This window comes from Coenobita brevimanus, chromosome 101, assembly GCF_032717465.1.
Source record: "Coenobita brevimanus isolate Jiangsu-jjx chromosome 101, ASM3271746v2, whole genome shotgun sequence".
Lineage (NCBI taxonomy): Eukaryota > Metazoa > Arthropoda > Malacostraca > Decapoda > Coenobitidae > Coenobita > Coenobita brevimanus.
In genome coordinates, this window is record NC_137054.1 from 48,361,470 (window position 1) to 48,385,531 (window position 24,062).

General features: G+C 42.3%; 1 protein-coding gene across 1 annotated transcript in view; it reads right to left on the reverse strand.

The window, feature by feature from the left end:
- The window catches only part of LOC145415023 (reelin-like), a 45,101-nt gene extending 29,252 nt beyond the window's left edge, over positions 1-15,849 (reverse strand). Inside the window, exons 1-3 of the mRNA XM_080284440.1 lie at positions 15,626-15,849; positions 13,387-13,545; positions 8,824-8,933 (exon numbers count right to left, since the gene is read on the reverse strand). Coding sequence (XP_080140566.1) covers positions 8,824-8,933; positions 13,387-13,545; positions 15,626-15,849 — 493 coding nt within the window. The remainder of the gene's footprint in view (positions 1-8,823; positions 8,934-13,386; positions 13,546-15,625) is intronic.
- Positions 15,850-24,062: the final 8,213 nt, after the last annotated feature.

The window sequence follows — 24,062 nt, forward strand, 5'->3', positions numbered from 1 at the left end:
CTATTGATTAAATGATAAAACCCAGAAATGGGGCGATTACCCTTGCTGATTTCATTCCCTAAAGACAAAAAAATGTTCAAGTAAAATTATGAGCATAATATCCGATATTTAATTGTAAATTAAGATCATAATATCCGATATTTAATTGTTAGAATTCATGCAAGAAGACACAGTGTTACAACAGGAAATCTTTTTTAAATCAATTTCATAGTGCACTATGTCCATTGAAACCATTGGTACTTTGCCTCGGGAATCTGGGATTCCAATAATTTTTTTTTTTTTTGTATCATGAGTAAAAACAAAATCTACTGGATGTATCCACTACCTGCTGAATTTCTTCTCTATCTCACATAGTAGAAAAGTTCTTCGCCTCTGAAACCCATCGCGGTCCGGCCGTGTCGTGTCGTGTCGGGCCGGGCCGAGTCATGTCAGGCCGGTCATTTCTCAGCTGAAAGTACAGCAAACATCGCTTCGCTCGCTGCGCTCGCTCGCTGCTATTAACCCACAAAAACTTGAATTCTCAGCACAAAGCCACGGCTAAGAATTCAGAAAATTCAAAAACACACAAACACCTCCTCCATCCACATTACAAGTCCAGTAAATGGTGTTGGGAAAAAAAAAAAACTCATAAAAATAGATCATGATCAGAATTCAAACATCCACAAAAAATCTTGGCCCGACTGCAATACAGTAAGAGCCTATACAGAAATATCCAATTCTGATCTAACAACCAAAATCCTCAGTATCTGGAAGAAGGTAACGAACATCCGCTCATTCAGAAAAGAAAAATCTACCATAAGTCCCACATCATTTAAAACAATATAGCTCTTTGCACACTATCCAAAACCGTACATCACCTCCACATCCCTCTATCTGACTCCTTACACATATTCCGACCCAAACCAACATTCAACCACCGCCCAAATCTCAGAGTTAATTGAGCTTATCCTAGATAGCTTCAACATGAAACGGAAACCATTACGAATCAAGCTGGCAGCAGTAGACATAGCACAAAGCATTTGACACAGTTCCAAGACACATTCTTCTTTGTAAAATATGAGATGACTGGCCAACTTCCTCTTAAACATGCTAAGGTCTTCTACCAAAACAACAGTTCAAAACTGAATATACTGTCTAACGATGTCCATAGGACTCAGTCTTTTCATCACATTCTAACCTATCCCTCTTCGCCCTGCCATACTCTCCCCCATCAGTAGCAGTACCGTCAACGACTTGACAACAGCTTTGCAACATTCCAAACGCTGGCCAAAAATAAACATGATTTGGGTCATATCGACGCTAGTGTCCCTGTTCATTAAAGAAATAAAGAGAGAGAGAGAGCGAGAGAGAGAGAGAGAGAGAGAGATGAGCGCATGCACCATTCTCATCATAGCGAAAACATGTTTTTCAATTACTGACTCTATCTATCAATCTATCTATTGCCAGACGCCTCAATCCCGTTTGGGGTGGCCACAAACAAATCGCCTCCAAGTCGCCCTGTCCACCGCCATTTCACTGCCCTGCTCCCAACTCACACCCCCCTCTCTCATATACCTCTCCACCCCATCCCTCCATCTCATCCTCGGCCTCCCCCTCCCTCTTCCCCCCTCCATCTCACTCACATACACTCTTTTCGTCAGTCTTTCACCTTCCATCCTCTCCACATGGCCAAACCACCTCAATGTGTTCCTCATAACGCTTCCTATCACATCCACATCCACACCACAACGATCCTTTATATCCTCATTCGTCAGCCTGTCTCTCCACGTGACTCCACAGGCTTCTCTTAAATAACTCATTTCCACTGCTCTCACTCTTGACTTGTGTCCTTCCAACAATGTCCAAGCTTCACTTCCGTACGTTAGAGTTGGTATCACAATACTGTCATGTAGTAACTTTTTCACTTCCATGCTCACTTCCCTGTTTCTTATCACTGCTTTCAAAGAACCAGCAACCTTTCTTCCCTGCTGTACCCTTTCAAGCACTTCACCCTCCAAACCTCCATCCTTACTCATCACACTACCCAAGTACTTAAACGTACTCACATTTTCCAATTCCTCACCATCCAACCTCGCTGTACATTCACTAACTTCACCCCTCTCAAAGACCATCACTTTACTCTTCCCTACATTCACCTTTAGATTCCGTTTCTTACACACTCTCTCAAACTCATCCACCAAGCCTTGCAGCTCCCCTTCGTCTTCACTCAACAACACAGTATCATCTGCAAACAACAGTACAGGGAGTTTCCAAACACTATCCTCTCTCACCAGGGCCACTCCAACATCCACTACCCTACCTTGTACTGACTCGCCTTGGAAAAATATAATACGGCACTGCGCCATGGCATCCCAAGTCAACTTAAGTTTGGGCTGCTTGGCTGCCTGTCATTGGTATTTATTGGCATCAAGGTTCTAATTTTCGTCGTTTGAGGAAGCCCTTAACACCTTTCCTAGATTTTTTATTTTTGTTACACCTCACTGTAGTCTTTGTGCTGCATAAATACTTTCAGTGCTGCTATACTCTGCATTACTAGTGTACGAAAAGATATTAACCACCCTATCCAAACGTAAATAGCTATGGAAGAGGTCTTAGGAAGCTTCCTTAACCGATGAGAATGTGAGCCCTACGCATCTAGCCGCAAGTTCAGGTCCGTCGGGGCTTCTCATTATCTGTTTGTCAACTTGAGAAGGAAGGTGCTCCAAGGAGGAATGTGCTAAGTGTTTCTTTGTTTGCTGTTGCCATCCATAATATAATAGATTCCCTGCAGGAAGGAATGTCTTCCTCCCTTTGGGTGGATGACTAAGCAACAGGGTTTTGTTGGCCCCTGGATGTCTGATGAGAGAAAAATGCAGCCGGCATTGGACAGGGTCGCTAACTGGGCGGACCAGAGAGGTGTTTTTCTTCGAACAATACTGGAGCTATGCACTTTTTGTCAGAATCGAGGGAGTGCACCCAACCCCGACTTATTTCTGCATATGCGTTGGCTAATAGTGTCTGGAGGAGACCAAGTTTCTTGGGTTAATATTTGAGTGCTGGCTGACTTGGGTTTCACATCTGAAACTTCTAAGGGTGTTTTGTAAGCATGCAATGAATTAGTTAAGGGTACTGTCTCGAACTTAGTGGGATGCAGACCAAGTCACTCCTACACCCGTATCAAGCCTTAGTGAGATCTGAACTTGTGTAGGGTTGTGAGGTGTACGCCTCTGCTACTAAACTGCAGTTTGGTGTTCTCGATCCTGTGCATCATGCTGGTTTGTGACTTGCTACTGGTGTTTTCATATCCTCGCCGATTTCTAGCTTGTAGGTGAAGGCTAGCATGCCTCCCTTGAATCTGCAGCGCAGATTATTTATCATTCGTTGCTGGAATCATGTGAGACATATGTCAGACTCACCTACAGCTATTTGTGTCACAGCAGTCTTTTTTTTTTTTTTTTTTTTTTTTAGTATTATGATTTTCATCCACACGCTCCACATCCCTCTGGATACAGAGTCAGGCAGATTATGGTGGACTTGGGCCTCTCTGTAGTGCCTGTCTGTCCTGTCTGGCTACCTAGTTTCGCTCCATGGTTCCTTCCAGAGTAGCAGTTCTGCAGATTTTGAAGGCATTAAGTCTTTAGTCTCTTCCCAGACTCTTCAGTTATTTTTGGAACGTTCATCCACTCACCGAGGCACCGACCTTGTATATACAGATGGCTCGAAATCAGACACTGGTGTCAGGTTTGGGATGGTGTTTCCATATTTTGTGAGAGAAGGAAGCTTTATCCAAAAACATCTGTTTGTACTGATGAATTGCCTGCTCTCATTTTAGCTTTTAAAATTATTTCAGCACACGAAAAAACGTCTTTTAAGGTGACTCTCAAAGCGCCATTTTGACCCCTGAGCGTTTTAATTCATCTCATCCCCTGGTCCTCCCCGTTTTTTAATGTTTCCTAATTCAGTGACGAGGTAAACTACCCCAGTTTTGCTGGGTTCCTGTGCTTGTTGATATGGACCGCAATGATAGGGCGAATACATTTGCTATGTTGCGTGTTCTCTATGAACCCCTGCGAACTACCCACTTCCTGCTACCGATATGACTCCTTCCTTGAAGTCTGCGATTCGTACCTGTTCTTAAAGACAGTGGGATGTTGCTGTCTATAATAAATTAGAGGAGATGCCCCAAAGTGACTTCAGTGAAGGATCTCCCCTCCATGCCTCAGTGATCAGAGGTGGCTGTTGCCCTGCTTCGCACTGGACACTTACGGCTCACTCATGAGTAGCTTATGTGTGGTGGGACTCATCAGTATTGTGATGACTGCCTGGTTCCTCTTACTGTCTGTCATTTGCTGGTCGAGTTCCCGAGTCTGGGGGACAGTTTCATAGGTTTGTCCATAAAGATGGGAGCTGATGGAGCTTACTATCTGTCTTCTAAGGCTTACATTTTTGTTGGTTAAGCAGGGTTGCTAGCGCCTCTTTCTTTACAACTTATTTTGCCTCTGACGCTTCATTATCGTCTTTTATGTTATCTATGTCATTTTAATGCCAGTACTTATTGCAAAAACCGCACACAACAGAAATTTAGCGTGCCATATGCAACATTAAACTGTTAAGGAAAAGGTGCTCGGAAGCTTCCTTAACCGAAGAGACTAATGACCCCATGCTTGAAGAAACCTCTTGCTCACCGGCTTTTTAATTTTTTTTTTTTTTTTTTACGATCTTTACCGTATTTTTAATGCTGTTTGTTCCTGCAAGCAGATATTGCTTCCATTCTAGTATGCAGGTGTTGACGCTTTTTCTGCGTCAAATGACCGAGTTGTTGCAGTTCAGTTCAATCCTGTTACTGGGCAACTTAAGTACAGTAATTCACGATGCTCTGACTAATGTAGGAAAACTTTTCTTAGCCATCTTTATTCTCATTTTCTTCACAAAGACAAGATCACATTCATAAGGTCATTGCCAGTAAACCCCTGTTGGTCATTTACTTACCATTTTTTTTGACGGAATCGTGTTAAATCTGCCTTTTGCTTTATCAAGCAATTCCGTAAATAATAAGAGGACATTTCTCAACATATTGTTATTGTACATTTCCCACATCTTTCATTCCCTGCAATCTGTTAACCCAAGACAATATAATAATTTACCAATGGTTGAAAACCCCAAATTATGACGAAAAGCTTAAATATTTACATTGTGACTCAGCATGACAACACACACACACACACACACACACACACACACACACACACACACACACACACACACATCTTATTTAAAGCTGTCCTTCAACTGCAGAAGGCGACGGCTACTATACTCACAAAGATGGTGTGTTTTTCAGTCTTTGGTGCAAACGTGTGTGACTGCGCACACCAATTCTGGATCCACCAACTTTGCCACAGTCGGCATGTAAAGTCCGGGTTTGCTGGGAGAACTCCCTTTTCGTTGTGCCTCCGTTGTCTCTGCTCTTCTCTGGCCAATTTCCGAGCATCATCGAGATGAATAGTTCCTTTGCTGCAGAAGGCATGCCACTGATTTCTGTCAGAGGCATTGGTTTCAAGCTATTTTGGTATGATGTATTTCTTTAGAGTTGTTCTTATATTATCTTTACGTCTCTTCTTCTGTCCCCTTTGCGTTGAGGCGTGCTCTGGGGAGTTGGCCATACAGAACCTGGTAGGGAAGGTGGTGCTCAGGCATGCGGAACACGCGTCCGACTCATCTAAGCTGTTTTTTTTTTTTTTTTTTTTTTTTTTTCTGCCAGCATGATTCCTATGCTGGTTAACTTTGCCCCGTGAAGAATTTGTGAGTGAGGGACTTTATCCTGCCATGTGTGTCTTAGGATGCACCGTAAGATTCGGATGTGAAGACTTGCACGCTGTTTGATGTGACGCTGGTAAGTAGTAAAGGACTCAGCACCGTATAAGAGGTGGAGAGGCATACATCTGTGTATACTAATACCTTTGTCTCGATTATCAAGTTGGTGTTTTCAAAGACTCTGGATCTGAGAAGCCCACAAGAGGCTGAGGCGTGGCTGATTCGTGCAAGGACTTCTCCATCAACGTTATGCTTATCTGTGAGAACACTTCCAAGGCAGGTAAAATTCTCCACCTGCTTTACATCCTCGCAATTTATCTGAATTGCAAGAGGTTCTGCTACATTGTTTCCCTAAGATATAATTTCTGTTTTACTGACATTTATTCAGAGCCCCACTGCTTGAAATATGTTGGAAACAACGGTGAGACTGTGTTGTAGGGCTTCTGGAGTATGTGCTTGAAGACGTCTGAGATTAAATAAGTTACCATCAAGTCGGAACTGGATTTTTATTCCATTATCAGAGTTCATTTGTTGGTGACTTAAAAGGGTGACTGCAGTGAGCTAGATGCTGAAAATGACAGGAGCCAGGACACATCCTTGATTTATGCCCACATCCGTATCGAAAGGTTCGGATTTGCTCCCACCTACGGACACACAAGCATTCATGTTGTCATGTAAACTCATGAGAATGGTAAGAAATTTGTCTGGAACTCCATATTTTGGAAGAGCATTCCATAAAAAAGTTTTCTGTTGACAGTACCAAATGCTTTTGCAAGGACGATGAATGCAATGTACTAGTCACAGTTCTGCTCGTGGTACTTCGTTCTTTCCAATATCCACATTGTGTTTCAGAAAGTGTTAGCTCAGGCAAATGTTTTATCAGTCTGGATAACATTAACTTGGCTAGTACTTAGTTAGCGTTCACAAGAGGGAGATACCTCTACTGTTGTCACAATTTGTGTGGCCCCTTTTCTTCTTGTAGATGGTTACAGTATCAGAAGCAAACCATTAAGGTGGAATCTGTTCTTGGTTCCAGATAGTATCAGATTATGGAGGCCCTGGTGAAGTAACTGGCCACCCCCTTCGATCAGTTCAGACGGTGTGCCATCAGGGCCAGGGCTTTAAATTTTTCTTAGAGTTCGGATGGCCTGAACAGTTTCTGCAAGTGTAGGTGGGACATAGAGATCTGCCGCCTGAGGAGCATTTTGGAAGTTACCAAGGATATTGCGGCCCACAGATTTCTTCGATTCTGTGAGTTACTGAAGAATTGTGCCCATCTTTTTTTAATTGCTTGCTTGTCATTCAGGAGCTCTCCTCCGGCTGATCAAAAAGGGCTTATGTTTTGTTTGGTTGGCTCATGATGGATTTAAGTGGATTTGTAGAACCCATGTTGGTGGTTAATATCAGCCAGTCTCTGCAGCTCCTCTGCTTGCTCAGTCCATCATTTGTTCTCCATGTCATGCATTTTCCTCTGGGTTTCACTCCTGAGATTCTGGAATTCAGTTTTTAGAGTTAAGGAGCTAGGATGAGCCAACCAGTTGTTATGTGCTCTGTTCTTCATTGCAAGAAGGTCATGAATGCCCTCAGCATTTTCATCAAACCAGTAATTATGGTAGTGAGTGGAGATGCCTGGAGTTTCCTCTGAAGTGTTCAGGAGCAGTGTCTTAATGTTCAGCCACTCTGCGTCAAGGTTTGTTGCATTGCTGTTCTGATCAAGAGGTGGACATTGAGAGAGCTTGCCTGTAATAGTGCTGCAGAAGGTGTTACAACTTGCCACATTCTTTAAACTGATACAGTTTAGTTTCTTGGTGGATGGTCTGCGGCGCATTTGTGGGCGTATGATTTTTTCCAGTTCGGTGACTAGTAGGTTATGGTCTGTTGAGCACTCAGCACCTCTCACAGCTCGGGATATAAGAACTTCTCTTCGATCTCTCTGCCTTACAATGACAGTCAATTAGGCTCCAATGTCTAGATTGTGGGTGCGTCCATGTGGTGTTGTGTTTATTCGCATGTTGAAAAATGGTGTCGGTGATGACCAGTCTGTGTTCTGAGCATAAGGAAAGCAGTCTAAGGCCATTGTTGTTCGAGTTACCAACACCATGGTAGCCTATCATGCCTTGGCGCACGCGCGCGCACGCGCGCACAGACAGACAGACAGACAGACAGACAGACAGACACACACACACACACACACACACACACACACACACACACACACACACACACACACACACACACACACTCACACAACACAACACAGCACAGAATGCACAACAGAACACACACACACACACACACACACACACACACACACACACACACACGCACACAACACAACACAGCACAGAATGCACAACAGAACACACACACACACACACACACACACACACACACACACACGCACACAACACAACACAGCACAGAATGCACAACAGAACACACACACACACACACACACACACACACACACGGCGCCAGTGGACAAGGCAGTAGGCCTCTTCACAGGGAAGATAAACATCATCTGTTTGTTTCCTCAACATTCAAAGTAGGCCAGTGTACTCTGGAAAACATTTGTTTATATGTTTTCTTTCCTTCACTAAGCAAATTACAGCTATTTTACAAATAGCCTGATAAAGCCTCCTGCTCATGGCATTTCACCCAATTTCATTTCCTAGTACCACAATCTTTTCCTCTAAGGAGCCTCATCTCTCCTTCCACCAGAACTAAATTGTCTCAGACTACCAACAGCAACTTCCAATTTTCCATACGCTTAATTCGAAGTTTGAAAGATGTCGGTTGAGCACACAGCACATGACCGTGTCCGTGCTCACGTTACTGAGCAGGAATAACCCTAATCATGTATGTACTTTATCTTTCCCCTGTCTTACTGACTATCCAAAATTCTAGAAGCAACTCTGGTCAAACCTACAAGACTCTTTCCGTTCCAATTCCAGTTGCTGTGAAATCTTCACCTTGGGATATTTTAATTATCACTACACACACACACACACACACACACACACACACACTCACCCAGTGACGGGTCGTCCGCCATCATCATGCCAGGGTACTCCTGCCACCAGCGGAACCGTGTGTGCCGGGTTCGCGCCCCAGCGGGCAATGGGATGAAGAATGCGCTCCTCCTTACAGACAAAAGATAATACATTTTATAACATACTGATTTAAAGTTAACTGTACATAAGATTACAATAAAGTACATTACAGTTTAAACTACATAAGATGCGTAATAATAAATTATTCTGCTGCGTTAATATTCCCATTCTCCTCTCCCCATTTAAATAAGTGCGCGCGCGCACGCACACACACACACACACACACACACACACACACACACACACACACAATATTGATCACGCATGGTGCAATATCCTGTTGCCACAATATCAACATTTTTATGCAGATATGAGACTAATCAAGCTTCAGCTTGAGGGGCGCTCAGTGGAGCGCATCTCTCCGACAAGGGGAACGTAATTTCCAAACTACACTTCACAGTGGGTTAAGTTTTCTCATCACTGATTATGGTTCCACAAAAATTGTTTTCCGGATCCAGAATCTGTAATACTATCGGGATCGGTCCCAAAAGTTAATCGATTGTTTCCTGGGACATGGGCTTTCTTCCGGCCAAATTTAGTCTAAATCTCTCTTTTAGTTTTTGAGTAATCCTGCTAACAAACAAATTAACGAACAAAAAAAAAAAAGGGGGGGTGAAAACACTCTTGTCGGAGACAAGAATGAATACTCGACTTTAGGAAGGTTTAAAATTCCAGTTCTGTCACATTTCATTCTGTTTTGCCACTCAGAATTGGGATTACTATTTAACTCATTATAAGGTAAGTAGACCATAACACCAGTCGAACAGGCGGTGTTCCCGAGGTGGATGGCAAGGTGGTGACAGGGAGAGCTGGAGCTCTCGTTTCGCCAGCCCTCAGGACCTGTTCCTGACCATCTTACGTTGTTGAACATTTTCAATGTTGTCATTAACACAAAGAGTAAGCCAGCATACTCTCACAAACATCTAGTTCCAACTGCCTAGACCAAATTACATGCACATTACACATCACACCTTCTGTTACATCCCTCCCTTAACAGTGGCTGCTACAGTATTAAGAAACAATGCCATGGTACCTCGGACCTCACAAGGCTCTCCTGGTCGTCATCAGGCAACTGTGTCGACAGCGGCTGTTGCCACCAAAAATCATGCTCGTCAGCGAAGAAGTGCGGGTTCAGCTTTATTTTTACCATCTCCGTCGTCTTAGTACCAATCTGAATTCTCTTCACTTCGTACTTGAATCTACAGCCCCTGTAGCCCTATTCCTCACAAAAACTCAAATTTCTCCCTCTGCTGACTTATCTCCACATAGTTTTCCTGGTTACCATCGCCTCACTAACTTTCGTGACAAGGGTGGCACGTGTTGCTACATTAAATCAGAATACACAGTTGATACAGTCATCAATTTCATTTCTGCTAATAATGATGACTAATTTTACAAACTAACTACCTTAATATAACTAAACATATCTGTATAGTTTACCGTTCCTCCAATGCTTCAGCAGAACCTAGCGTATTTGAATTATATCTAAACAACTGATCAACTCAGATCTAACTTTTACTTCTGAAATTACCATATTGGATGATTTTAACGTCCATAATGTAGAATGGTTATTTCATTCTACCAGGACTGACGATACTAGTCTGGAATGTGAGCTATTTGCAGAATCGTTTAATCTCCAGCAACCGATAAAAAACAACCAACCACAACACTAGATAATCCTGACCATAACGCCCATTTCTTCGATCTATTCCTGACAAATAATCCAGATCGATACAGGGTACAAGTACTGTAACCACTTGGATCCTCCGACCACACTCTCATCAAAGCTTGATTCGTCAGTTGCCCTAAACCTCCCCCTTCTGAACCTGTCAGGGTGACCACATGGCACTCTGATAGGGCAAACCGGATAAATTTTGAAATTATCTTGCTGATATTCCATGGCAGTCTTTTTTCTCCACTGACATCAATTTTTCCCAGTCCCACATTAATGACTTAATATAAGCTGGTGTGGAACTGTTCATACCTTGTCAACAATTTGCTGAAAGATCGGACTTCCCCAAATGGTTTGACAGTAACTGTGCCACAGCAACGACCCAAAGCTCTTTGGTATACAGCTCTCACTTAAAGCTGAAACTACCGAATCTCTCAGTCACTTTAAAATTGCTTGAAACCATACAAAAGCAGTAATAAATCTCGCAAAATCAAATTTTCTTCACAACCAAGCATCCAAACTCTTAAATAATCCACATAACAGAATATTCCGATCAATTCTCATTTTTCCCAACAGTAACTTTAATAAGTCGTCATCCATTCCACCACTAAACTTGATTCTGTTCTAAATTATTAAGACCATGCATGTGCACTTTTTCATTCCCTAATTCTTGGAAAGACGTCAATATCTACCCAGTTCCAAAGAAAGGAAGTTCGTCTGATCCCTCTGATTACAGACCAATGGCTATCACATCTTCTCTGAGTAAAATTTTTGACACTGTCATTGATAAACATATTGCTGAACATCTTGAATCCAACAACTTAATTAGTGATAGACAGTATGGTTTTCGCCACGAAAGATTGGCTGTTGATATACTCAATTTCTTTACACCTACCACCCATCGGTCATGACCAGCACGGAGAAACCCATGCAGTAACTTTTGATATTTCTAAAGCTTTTGACAGAGTGTTGCACCGTTTCCTGTTATCCAAGCTCCCTTACTACGGTCTATCATCCTTTGTCCCAATGTTTCCTCATATCTCATCAACAGAAAGATAAGAATAAAGGTAAATGATGTATATTCCAACTTCCACTCAGTTAATGCCGGCGTGCCACAAAGTTGAGTCATGGGACCAATCTTGTTCCTCATTCATATTAATAATCTCTTGTCAGTCGCCTATAATCCCATTCGACCATATGCAGATGACTCAACGTCCACAATTCCCTCACAGTTAAATACCAATTCACATAGTCTGATATCTCTAACTCCCAACTCAGCACAGCAATCTCCTTAAATTAAGACATCCTAGGTCAATGAATGAGGACAAAATAACATTGTCTCAATGCTAGAAAAGCCAAATATATCCAATTTACTAGTAGAGAAGTATTGCCTGATCCCTATATTACCTTCAATGCAATATTCCTACGTAACTCTAAAACTACTGAAATTCTAGGCGTTTCCTTTAACAATACCCTCAGTTGGACCTCTCATGCTAGAGCACTTGCTAAAACTGCCTCAAAGAAGCTTGGCTTATTGTACAGAATCAGTAAGTTCTTCACTGACGAGCAGTTAGGTATAGTTTACAAGCATCATGTGCGCTCTCAGCTGGAATATTGCTCACCCTTGTGGAGTGGATGTGGAGAGACTGCACTAAAACAACTAGACAATATTCAGAACAAGGTTACAAGAATAATAATTAATGAACAACCCCCCTACAAGTAAGAAAGAATGTTGTCTTCCTTGCATTATTTTACAGATACTTTTATGGCATATGCTCAGGCAAAGTTGCATCCATTGTGCCACCTCTCCATGTCTTCCCCCGGGCTACACGGGCATCTGGTCGCGCTCATAACTTGAATGTCACACTACCATACTGTAGAACTTCTGCCTATCACAATTCATTTATTCCCAGAACTGCTCTTCTTTGGAACTCGCTTCCCCAGATTAGTTTCCAAGCAGCTCAGTCTAACTATTACAGACCTTTTCTTTTCTTTTTTTTTTTTTAATGAACAGAGGACACCTGTAATCTGGTGAATGGATTTTTTAAAATTAGATTTTCCTTTCTCTGTTCATCTGCTGTTAAAGAAAAATACTGAAGGAGTCAGACTGCAATGGTTTTCCACCTCGGTGGGGCCATGGCTAGATTTTAAGGAGGCTACGGTGGGCTGTTTTATAATGGACATTTCTCATTCGTGATTCTTATATAAACACATGCTTTATTACTTTGCTGATTTGACAGAAGAGGATATATATTCATTTTTGTCTTCTTCTTTAATCATTATCAGAATGTATTATTAATATTTTCGTAAAAGATTCTTAGTTTTCACTTTCAGCCGATTGGCCAAGTCCTGTAAGATTGAGAACAACTGATCGAACCAGGGCAGTTTATTGTCCATCATTATTGTGGGAGTTTGTGAAAGACTGAAGGTGGACTGTGAGGATTCTGAGAGTTCTCCAACTGGAATGGAGTGAGAACGACTGGGCAGATGAGAATGGAGTGAGCCCATGCCACTGATTTCTTCTGTATGATGATGTCACTTTCATTTTACTGTGATTACCCGCCATGTGATTTTATATATCAAGCTCGGGATAAACTTCGCAGTTAAGTAGACCAGGATGTAACATACGTTAAAAGCATTTCAGGCATATTTCAATAAGTACACACATATGTAATCGACATAAAGATACAAAATCAAATTACCGTTTGGATAGCCTAATTGGCTCCGCCCAAGATTTAAGATTGGAACTGTCTTACTAACAAAACTGACATACGAGCATCAAATGCCGTTCAATGTAAGTGAGCTTCTGACCTGTTGATGGTGTGAGGTGCTTCGATCTGCTGCAGTGATGTCCAGGTCTGTCCATTGTCCACTGAATACTCCACAACAACATTGTCGCGTGGCACTCGCCCCGCCTGGCATCGCCCTCCAGCCTCTGATGACCCAATTTGCAGGTTGAATACCAGGTACCTGAAAGGCCACAACGTGTTGTTACACATCCAGCTGAGTATCACTGCTAACACAAGTACTGTTCACACTCACTTTGTAGTTGATGCAGTATAATTCATTTGGAGATTTAAAGCTACTTTTACAATACTCATTTGCCTTACAAGTAACGTGTTGTTTTGCTGAAAGATGTTCTGTGACAGAAAATTCTTTCATCGTTCGAGCGCACCGAGAAAGCGAGAACACAGCCAAAGTTTGCTCCCCAGCACAGCGGGTGTGTGGGGTTATAAATTGGGGTCGCTGCCATTCGTGCAGTTTTGTGGAAATACTGAATTTACATACAAGACATGCTTTGTATAAATCCTCATTAAAAAATATTACCGCATCAATTATACTTTCTCAACTTCAAATTTTTTATCAAATATTGCAAAAGGAATTACCACAGCGCTGAATTCATTTAAGATAGGATTTTTTATAGTTCATTTGTTTGGATATCCTTAATAACATTAGAATTGCCACTTAAATAATGAAAGCTAATTCAGATAGAACGATTAGTGTGACCGATTTAGTTTGGTACTGTCTGGTACCTTTGTCTCCAAACGCGAAGTGCACAAATTAGAGCTTGAAGCAAGTCATGATCTGCTTATTTTCGAATTGAGGAAAGGAAACGACAAAATGAACATCACTTCATGCAAAGAAAAACTGTGACACTATTATGAAAAGTATTGAACTTTATGACACCATTGCTGAGCATCATTTTTCATCAAAAGCTACACAACTACAATGCTGTATATTCCGCTCGCATGAACACACACCACCCATTTCCCAGTTAACTTAAAGCACTGTTACTGCCAGCTAAACTCTCTCCTTTGCCGATCTGGCACTATGAAAATGAAGATGATTAAAGAATTAGTTCCCTTAGACAATTTTACTTCACTCTTAAGAAATGTAACATACAAGTTCTATAGAACTATTGTTGTCAGTACCTGCAAAGAATGGTCCAGCTGTGATCCCGTGAGGTGAACGGATTCGATATGTCTCATCAAGCTACAAGTATATGAATGTTTTCCCGCACTTCGCACAGACAGTGAGATACGGTAGTGATATAATGTCGTATTCTCGCTGCCTTAGATTTTGCCATACGTCTAGCAATTTGTTTTTCACATTACACCCTTGATATCCTTTAACCTATTATTGATGCAAACTGTCATTTTGGAAAGGTATTTATAACATACACAAGGGAATATGAGGGCGTAACATGCATAAATTGATCGGTAAGAAAGAAGTGCTACCAAGATTCGTATGTTCTGGAGAATGATGCTCAGAAATAGGCGTTACCTTTATAACAATTTATCCTACGATCGATAATATGAGTATTAAATGTGACTTTCAGTCTAAAATATCACAAGGGAACTCTTTTGTTAACTATTCCGACAAAAGTTGAGGATCTAATCGCTACAATATAAACATGGATATAGTATGGGCTTGTCGTAGAACGGATAATAAATAACTAAGCCAAGAGAGAAGCAACCTAGAGATGGAATGTGAGGACGAGATAAAACGAATAAAGAAAGCTGAAATCTGTACCTGTGGTGTGCTACTAGGGAAGTAGGTGAAAATGAAGAGAGTAAAGATAAGCAACGAACTGACACAGACTGATGGAGGTAGCTTGTTACCCAAACTTGATGTTATGCCACACTTGGGGTTGTGCCACACTTGGTGTTATGCCTTTAACAGCTGCTGGGATATAAGTAGAGGGGTGCTTGGATGGGGGAATCAATGACTGTTTCACTGGGCTCACTCCTCATAATTTTCCCTGCTTTTGTGTTAAATTTTCCTGTCATGCGGTGTTACTTACACAGTTAATTCTTTAGCTGCGAAGAATCACTATGACCTGAATAAAATCACATGTTGACAGCTGCAGTACAATACCAAACTATTTATGCTCGATCAAAACGCTGAAATAGTTTTTAACTGCTCTGTCCCCGGGCTGTCTTCAGCAGAGTAAACGCATCTACTACTGCATACATTAAATATAAAGCGGATTAGTTACATGAAATGAGCAGAGAATTGGATTAGGATGTTAATGAATACTCTGGCTTACTTGACGAATCTGGTGTCCATTTCTTTAGTGGTGGCTGTTCTGGGTCCAGCACCGGAGAAGAGGAGTGTTGAGCCACTGTGCTTGGCGCCGCAGCCCTGCGCCACCACAGCGCCCTCTGTCCGCTCCCACCATCTCGACACACCACCCTCGAAGTCGTCCTCCATCCACTGAGATGGCTTTTCCGGGAACCTTCCACAGTATGTACCTTCGCAAGCAAAAAGCATTTAGTAACACCTCCAATCTGATGACGTATATATATATATATATATACATACTGTTACATAGCCTATGATTTCATCATCCTTTGTATAATTCAAACGTACAGTATGCTGCATGTTTGATCACGATTCGCCTCGTGGCTTCCATAGTGACCAAGCTTCCGTGTTCTACCTCACTCCCCCCTTCTCCTCCCTTATAGTAGAGTAAGTCGTTCTTTCTGTTGTTCAGAGCAGGAGTGTCAACTCTTTCTCCCCTATGGCTTCATTTGCGCGTCCTTCTTATAAGTTGTATCAAGCTCTGCCGGCCCCTTTATAATGAGCTCAGTCTCTGCATTAATTGCCACTTAGATCTACTCCTCATTTTGTTCACATCTCTGTCCTCCCCTGTACAGTTATTATTATTTTTGTGAGTGCTCAGGAAGTCTCCAACCATCTGGCTGCTGTGTAATTTGAGTATAAGTGTTATTACATTTTTCTTGTACTGTATAGCATAAGGTGTTGATTCGTAGGCCTGGTAAGGTTTTTGTGATTTAATGTAAAATTTTACTGTCAGCCAATATTAATAATATTTTGTATCTGTAATAATATATATTGCATTAACTGAGCATTATCCGGTTTTCTCATTTTATCAGGGACTTAGATAAATTTACTCTTGCTAATTTCGTGTTAATAGAGGCTATTGCAGTTAACCATATGTTTAACCTGTTTTTTGCCATTACATTATCCTTATGAGTCCTGAATATTTAGTTGTTAGTTTGAGCATTAAACTTTAACTTGTAATTTTACCTAACTCTTTTGTTTTGAACCTGGAACTTTGTGGGACAGTAGTGATTTTTAGTATTCTCACTTGAAGTGTTCACTCTCTCTCTCTGTTCTGTAACATAAATTTGGCTACCTCTTATCAGGATATTCAGGATATTATCATAAGGATATTGCTTGATATTTTGTGACTGTGATTTATTCATGATGTCTACTATTACTACGCTTGATGAAGCCAAAGATTTTTTGTCAAATGTGCAAACAGTGTGTGATGTAGAAAACAGAACAAAGAATGAACTTAAGCTTGTTGCTCAACAATTGGGAATTGCTGTTCGCTCTCATCATTCTAAAGATCAAATTGTTGTCATGATTAATGAAAGCTTGTTTAATGTAACTCCTCCAGATGAGCAAACGCAGATTGAAATAGCTAAGTTACAGCTAGCCCTGCAGGAGGCTCGTGCTAAGGAGGCTGAGTTTCAGGCCCGTGCTAAGGAGGCTGAGTTTCAGGCACAAGTTGAACTTGCTAGGATTCAGGCAGACCATGAATATCGCATGAAACAAGGTGGGACTGGATCATCTAGCTCTGATGATTCTGATGTGGCTAAAAATGTTAAACTTGTCCGTCCTTTTAATGAATCTGATTTAACAAAGTATTTTCAGTTGTTTGAGAGGGTAGCTACAGGTTTTAATTGGCCCCAAAATTATTGGCCAGTACTCCTTCAAACTGTTCTCACCGGTAAAGCTCAAGTAACTTATGCATCTTTGCCTCAGGATCAATCTGATAATTATGATGTAGTTAAGAGCTTGATTCTTAAGGCCTATGAGTTTCTTCCTGAAGCCTATAGAGTAAAATTTAGGACAACTTATAAGCAAGATAAGCAATCCCATGTTGAGTATGCAAAAATCAAAGAAGATCTGTTAGAGCAGTGGTTAAATTCTAAGAATGTAAATTCTGATTTTGATAAATTTAAGCAGATGATTTTGCTGGAGGACTTCAAAAGGTGTATTAATAATGATCTAAGCCTATATCTTGATGAGAAAAGAATAGATAATTTGTCTGATGCTGCAGTTTTAGCTGACGAATATGTTCTCACTCACAAGAGATATTCTAAAGAAAAAAGGAAAGCTGAGAGTAAGTACGTTGCCTCTACTCAGAGTACAGGTAACAGAAAAGAGAATAAAGATGATGTTTCTCAGGAAGTAAATACCAGCTCCACCTCTAGATTTCAGAAAAGTAAATGTACTTATTGTAGAAAGCTTGGTCATACTACGGAGAAATGTTTCAGGAGACAGCGTGATGTGAACAAAAAGGAGTCTTTAAATACTCAGTCAATTGGTCTAGTGTCCACCCTTGAGAGTTCCCAGAATTCTTTAACCGAGTTAACTGAACCTGCTTTGAGGGGTAAATTAAATTCTCATGATGGAGCTCCTCTTTTGAGCAGTAACGTGGGTGACACTCTCAAGAGTTCATGTGCTAATTTCCTGTCTGATGGTTTTGTCAGTCCTCTGGACAGTATTAACAGGAAATCAGTTAAAATATATCGTGATACAGGTGCTTGCCAATCCCTTATGCTGACCAGTGTTCTAGGCTCTAATGTTAATTCCTCTGATGAAACTGTAATCTTACAAGGTGTAGGGAATAATTACTTCTCTGTCCCACTGTGCAGAGTGAGTTTAGAGTCTGGTTTTGTTAATGGTTCCGTTATGGTTGGGTTGGTTGAGACACTCAGGTGTAACTTTCTTACTTGGAAATGATATTGGTGGAAGTCAAGTGTGTCCAGCTCCTCAGTTGTCTAGTGAACCAGTGACCGCGACCCAGGATCGTAATATCCCTGATGTGTTCTCTGCATGTGCTGTCACTAGGGCTAAGTCTAAAGTTACTGGTGACTTAGAGGATAATGATGATGATGATGTTATCCTAGCTGACACTTTTCTTGCTAATTTGGACCACTCACCAGATGAGGCAGTACCCCGCAGTGTTGATAATTTGTCTCATCAAGAGTTGGTTGAGTTGCAGGTTGCTGACCCTGAGTTGAAAGGTCTAGCTAACTCTGCTTGCAGTGAGGAAGAGTCAGCTGGTGCTTCTACTTATTATTATTTAAAGTCAGGAGTACTTATGAGAAAGTGGAGACCCCCAACAGCATCAGCCGACTGTGAATGGGAGGTTGTACATCAAGTTGTCATCCCTCGTGTTTGTAGGCAGGATATATTAGAGTGGCTCATGATTCCAGTTTGGCAGGACACCTTGGAGTGAGGGAGACTGTGGCACGCATTTTGAAACACTTCTACTGGCCAGATATCTTCAGAGATGTTTCCTGGTATTGTAAGTCTTGTCACACCTGTGAAGTTGTTGGGAAGTGTAATCAGACCGAAAAGGTTGCACCTCTAGTTCCCATTCCTCCTTTTGAGGCACCATTCACCCGTGTGTTGGTGAATATTGTGGGCCCTCTTCCTAAGACTTCTTCAGAATTTTCTGATGTGTTGACCCTGATTGATATGGCTACTCGTTATCCTGAAGCCATTCCACTTAGAAATATCTCAGCAAAGAACGTGGTTAACCCCTTAACCGCGGGGCGTCACTTTCGTGACGCTCGGCTACAATGGATCATACCGCGGGGCGTCACTTTTGTGATTCTGTGTTATTTTGAATTATCCCGGGCTCTCAAGTGGTGGCTTGTATCATATATCAGTCCTGCCAATGTCCAACACTAGTCAGCACTCCAAATCTCATCTGTACTCCCATCCATTGTTGACATTTTAGCTATTTTACCCCCTTCCTGACTTCCCTCCCTACCTGCCCTCCATTACCCTCTCCTCTCACCTCCCACGCCGCGCTGCGCTACGGAAATTTCCCCCTTCTCTTTCCACAGATTTCATCCATTGAAATAAGCCCTATGCCCTATATTTTTACCCAATAATATATACCAAAAAAAAAAAGGTAAGTGATAGTGTTATACTCCAGAAATTGCCTAATTATCACCTGACAACACCTCACGTGCATTCATTCGCTACATTACCACGGTAATTTCCCCTTTGATTTATGCCTTGTAATCGATGTCTGTAATAAAAAAAATATCAGAAAGGAAGGGAGAATCCTAATTGACATTTACATTCACCTGGAACTACCTATTTCTTTATTCATTGCCGAGATTTTCTACCTATAAAAAATTAGCATGTAAGTTAGCAGCAGTAAGCCTAAAGTGTCATTGTCAACCCTTCCCTTCTCAGATAATTTACCCCCTTCGTGACTCCCCTCCCTACCTGCCCTCCATTACCCTCTCCTCTCACCTCCCACGCCGCACTGTGCTACAGAAATTTCCCCCTTCTTTTTCCACAGATTTCATCCATTGAAATAAGCCCTATGCCCAATATTTTTACACAATAATATATACCAAAAAAAAAAACAGGTAAGTGATAGTGTTATACTCCAGAAATTGCCTAATTATCACCTGACAAAACCTCACGTGCATTCATTCGCTACATTACCACGGTAATTTCCCCTTTGATTTATGCCTTGTAATCGATGTCTGTAATAAAAATATATATCAGAAAGGAAGGGAGAATCCTAATTGACATTTACATTCACCTGGAACTACCTATTTCTTTATTTATTGCCGAGATTTTCTACCTATAAAAAATTAGCCTGTAAGTTAGCAGCAGTCAGCCTAGAGTGTCATTGTCAACCCTTCCCTTCTCAGATAAGCCGCGGCATTTAGTTCCTTGTCCTCCACTGCAGAGACAACATGTCGCACTCGCGCCCCGCCATTCCTGCCGCTTCTGCGCCCATTGCAAAGGGCCCCGTGACCTCTACCCCCAAGAAAAGTGTTGAGGCAAGCAGGAAAGGCCTCAGTGACTCTACAGTGGCACGAGAACTTGCTGAATTGTCGATGATAATAATGGACAGCGATTTTGACGATTCCGGTGAATTGTGTGATGAGCCAGGTGAAGTTATCGCGCCAGAAACAGCGACAACAAGTGCTCCTACCAGTGAATCTGTGTCTAGCTCCAAGGGAAAGGAGCCTTTAGTGCAGGAAGGAAAAGAATTTGGGAAGGGAGTGAAAAGGCGGCGTGTTAGCCCCAGAACAATGCCCCCACGTGACCCAGCCCGCCATGAGTCACGAGAGCATTCACCTCCCCGTTCCCCAAGCCCCGCTTTACTCATCTCGTCATCATCGTCGGCTGAGTTATCTCCGGAGTCTTCGTCATCGGAGTCACCACCAGCATCAACAGTGAAGGCCGGCCGTAGAGGTAGAGGTAGATCTAAGAGAGTGAGAAGTAGTGCAGCTAGTAGGGTAAGGGCTGCTAGTGCTGTACGGCAACCTAGGGTCAGTGCGAGTGACCTTGACCGAGATAAGCCTCCCTCTCAGCCAACCTCCACCACTACCACCACCACCATCCCTCCACCGCCACGCCAGGGAATCCTGGACGCCTTCACGTGGACGGAAGGGTCAGATTTTGTCCCCGAAAACCTGGTTTTCGATGAGAGCTCGTCAGGAGTTCAGCCTGCCTTCACTATGGACGAAAATGCTGAGTGTGTCGACTACCTTTTGGCCTTCCTAGATGACGAAGTCATGCAGCACATATGTGATGAGACCAACAGGTTCGAATCACAACGTGCTGCTAGTGGTACAGGTGCAGCCAAGATGCAACAGTGGACCATGCTGGGAGTGCAGGAGCTGTATGTGTTCTTTGCCCTCATGCTTCTTATGCCACACTCCAAGAAGCATGAGTTGGAAGAATACTGGTCCATGGACCCCTTACTACCCTCACCGACCTTCAACAAGTACATGGCCAGAGATCGCTTCTGGAACATCATGGGAAACCTGCACTTTGCCGATAATGATGTACCTTCCCAAACCGACCCACTCTGGAAGATCCGGGAGATTCTGAACAGAATGAAGGATAAGTTCATGTCATTCTTCCACCCATTTCAGAAGGTTGTCATTAATGAGTCCTTCGTTCTGTTCAGAGGACGTCTTCGGTTTGTCCAGTACATTCCAAGCAAACGCCATCGCTTTGGAATTAAGTTCTTTGTACTGTGCGACTGTAAGACGGGGTACATCCTTGACTTCGTCATATATTCAGCCAGCACTGTCGATCTCGATAAAACACACCCCCTTGGCTTCTCAGGCTGTGTAGTGAAAGTGCTCCTAGAAAAGTATTTTGGTGGGTATCATGTGCTGTATACAGACAACTACTATACAGCACCGAAACTTGCCAAATACCTTTCTGAGCACGGCATTGACTCCTGCGGCACTGTGAAAAGTAATCGTGCCAACTTCCCCAAATTCCCAGAGGCGGGAAACTCACAGCAAGGAGACGTGCACCTACGCAAGTCTGAGAAGATGCTGGCAATACGGTGGCATGACAAGAGAGTCGTGCACATGCCCACCACCGTACATAAGGGGGAGATGAGAGACAGTGGGAAGGTCGACCGTAGGACAGGCGAACCTGTGATGAAACCTGATGCTGTGTTGGACTATAATATAAACATGTGGCTGGTGGACAAGTCCGACATGATGATTGGTGAGATCGACTGCCTCAGGAAGAATACTAGGTGGTACAGGAAAGTTTTTCTGCATCTCATAGATATGACGATGCTGAACGCCTTCATCCTGTACAAGATGAAGGTAAAGCCACCCAAGTCCTTCTCCCTGAGGTTGTTCGCCAGGACTTGTGTCCAGCAGCTGCTGGAAAAATATGGTAAGGTGCAAGCAGCAACTCCAAGGCGCCATCCAGTTACACTTCCCGACCGACTTGAGCAGAGGGCGTATATGGATCGGCACAGACTTGAGCTAATGCCTGCCACAGGGAAAAGGAAGGCTGCGATTCGCAGGTGTCAGGTATGTGCGCATACCACACGCCGCACACCTGAGCATAAACGCACCTCTTGGCAGTGCGCTGAATGCCAGGTTCCCCTCTGTGTAACCTGCTTCTTCGATTATCACAGCCAGAAGCAGTTCTAACAGTGCAAGTGTGGAAGCAGAATTATTTGGAAATAATGTGTAAATAATGTGTAAATAGCAGGTGAAAGCAATGGATGTTCAGTTCATATGATTGAACAGTGTATTATAGTTTCATCTTACTGAAAGTGACAGTGAATAACATATTGTAAGTAAAATAGAAGGGTAAATATTGAAAATAGAATATAAAATGTAAATAGTAATGTAAGTAATTAGTAATATAAGAATATGAGTACAAATAATTTATGTCATTACTGACTGAAAAATAGAATGGCTTCAGTGACAATAAAATAATACGACTGAAGGAAACTTATGGAGAAAGACTCCAGATATATATAAGTGTGATATAGTAATAGAAATATAAAGTGTGAGGGGTTTTATGAATAATAAATGACAGAGTGCCTAGAGCGAACTAGCGCAAGTGTGGCGATCAGACGCGCTCGTAATTTCCATTGCTTTCACACTGTTTTTTTTTTTAGTATGGATCCCAAACTACTTGAAAATGGTAGAATAGTGTTTATAGTGTTTGTATCTGGCTGTGGTAATCATATAACGGGTTGTCGGGAAGTGTAAAGTGGAGACTTAGTTACCCTACTTCAGAGGTCTCCACAAGTCCTACGGAAACTGACGAAGGCTCAACAATCATTCCAGGAGAAAGCTGAAGGTATGTGCTATAAGCATACATAATTTTATTATTCTAGGACTAATAACTGATTTTTAGCAAATATTTTTTGAGAGTCTGTCGGAGCCCAAATAACCCCGCGGGACACGCAAGTAATTGGTAAACAAGCCCGCGGTGTAGGGGTTAAGGAAATGCTAGGGTTCTTCGCAAAGTTTGGTCTGCCCAAGGAGGTACAGTCAGACCGGGGAAGTAATTGCATGTCAAATGTTTTCAAGCAGTCTCTGAAAGAGTTGGGCATCACCCAGATCACGTCTTCAGCTTACCATCCCCAGCTTCCATTTGTTGTATTTGCCGCAAGAGAATCTCCAAATGAATCACTGGACTTCTCACCCTTTGAACTACTGTTTGGCCATGAAGTAAGAGGACCCCTTAAGCTACTCAAGGAATGCTGGCTGTCGGAGGAAGATGACGTCAACCTGCTGGAGTATGTGATGAAGTTCAAAGAACGGCTGTCCACTGCTTTACAGCTGGCGAGAGAGAATTTAGGAGCTGCTCAGAAGAAGATGAAGATTTGGTATGATAAGAAGTCCAGATTACGCCACTTTCAGCCAGGAAATTAGGTTTTGATTCTGCTACCGGTGCATGGGCAACCTCTTCAAGCCAAGTTTAGTGGTCCTTATTTCGTGGAGAAGAAACTCAGTGATGTCAACTATGTCATCGCCACACCAGATCGTAGAAAGAACAAGCAACTTTGTCACATCAACATGCTAAAGTTATATCACACGCGGGACAAAAATAACCCAGTCTGCACTGTAGCTGTTCCACCCGAGTCTGCAAGTGAAGTTCTCCCATGCAGCATGAGCCTGAGTGATAGT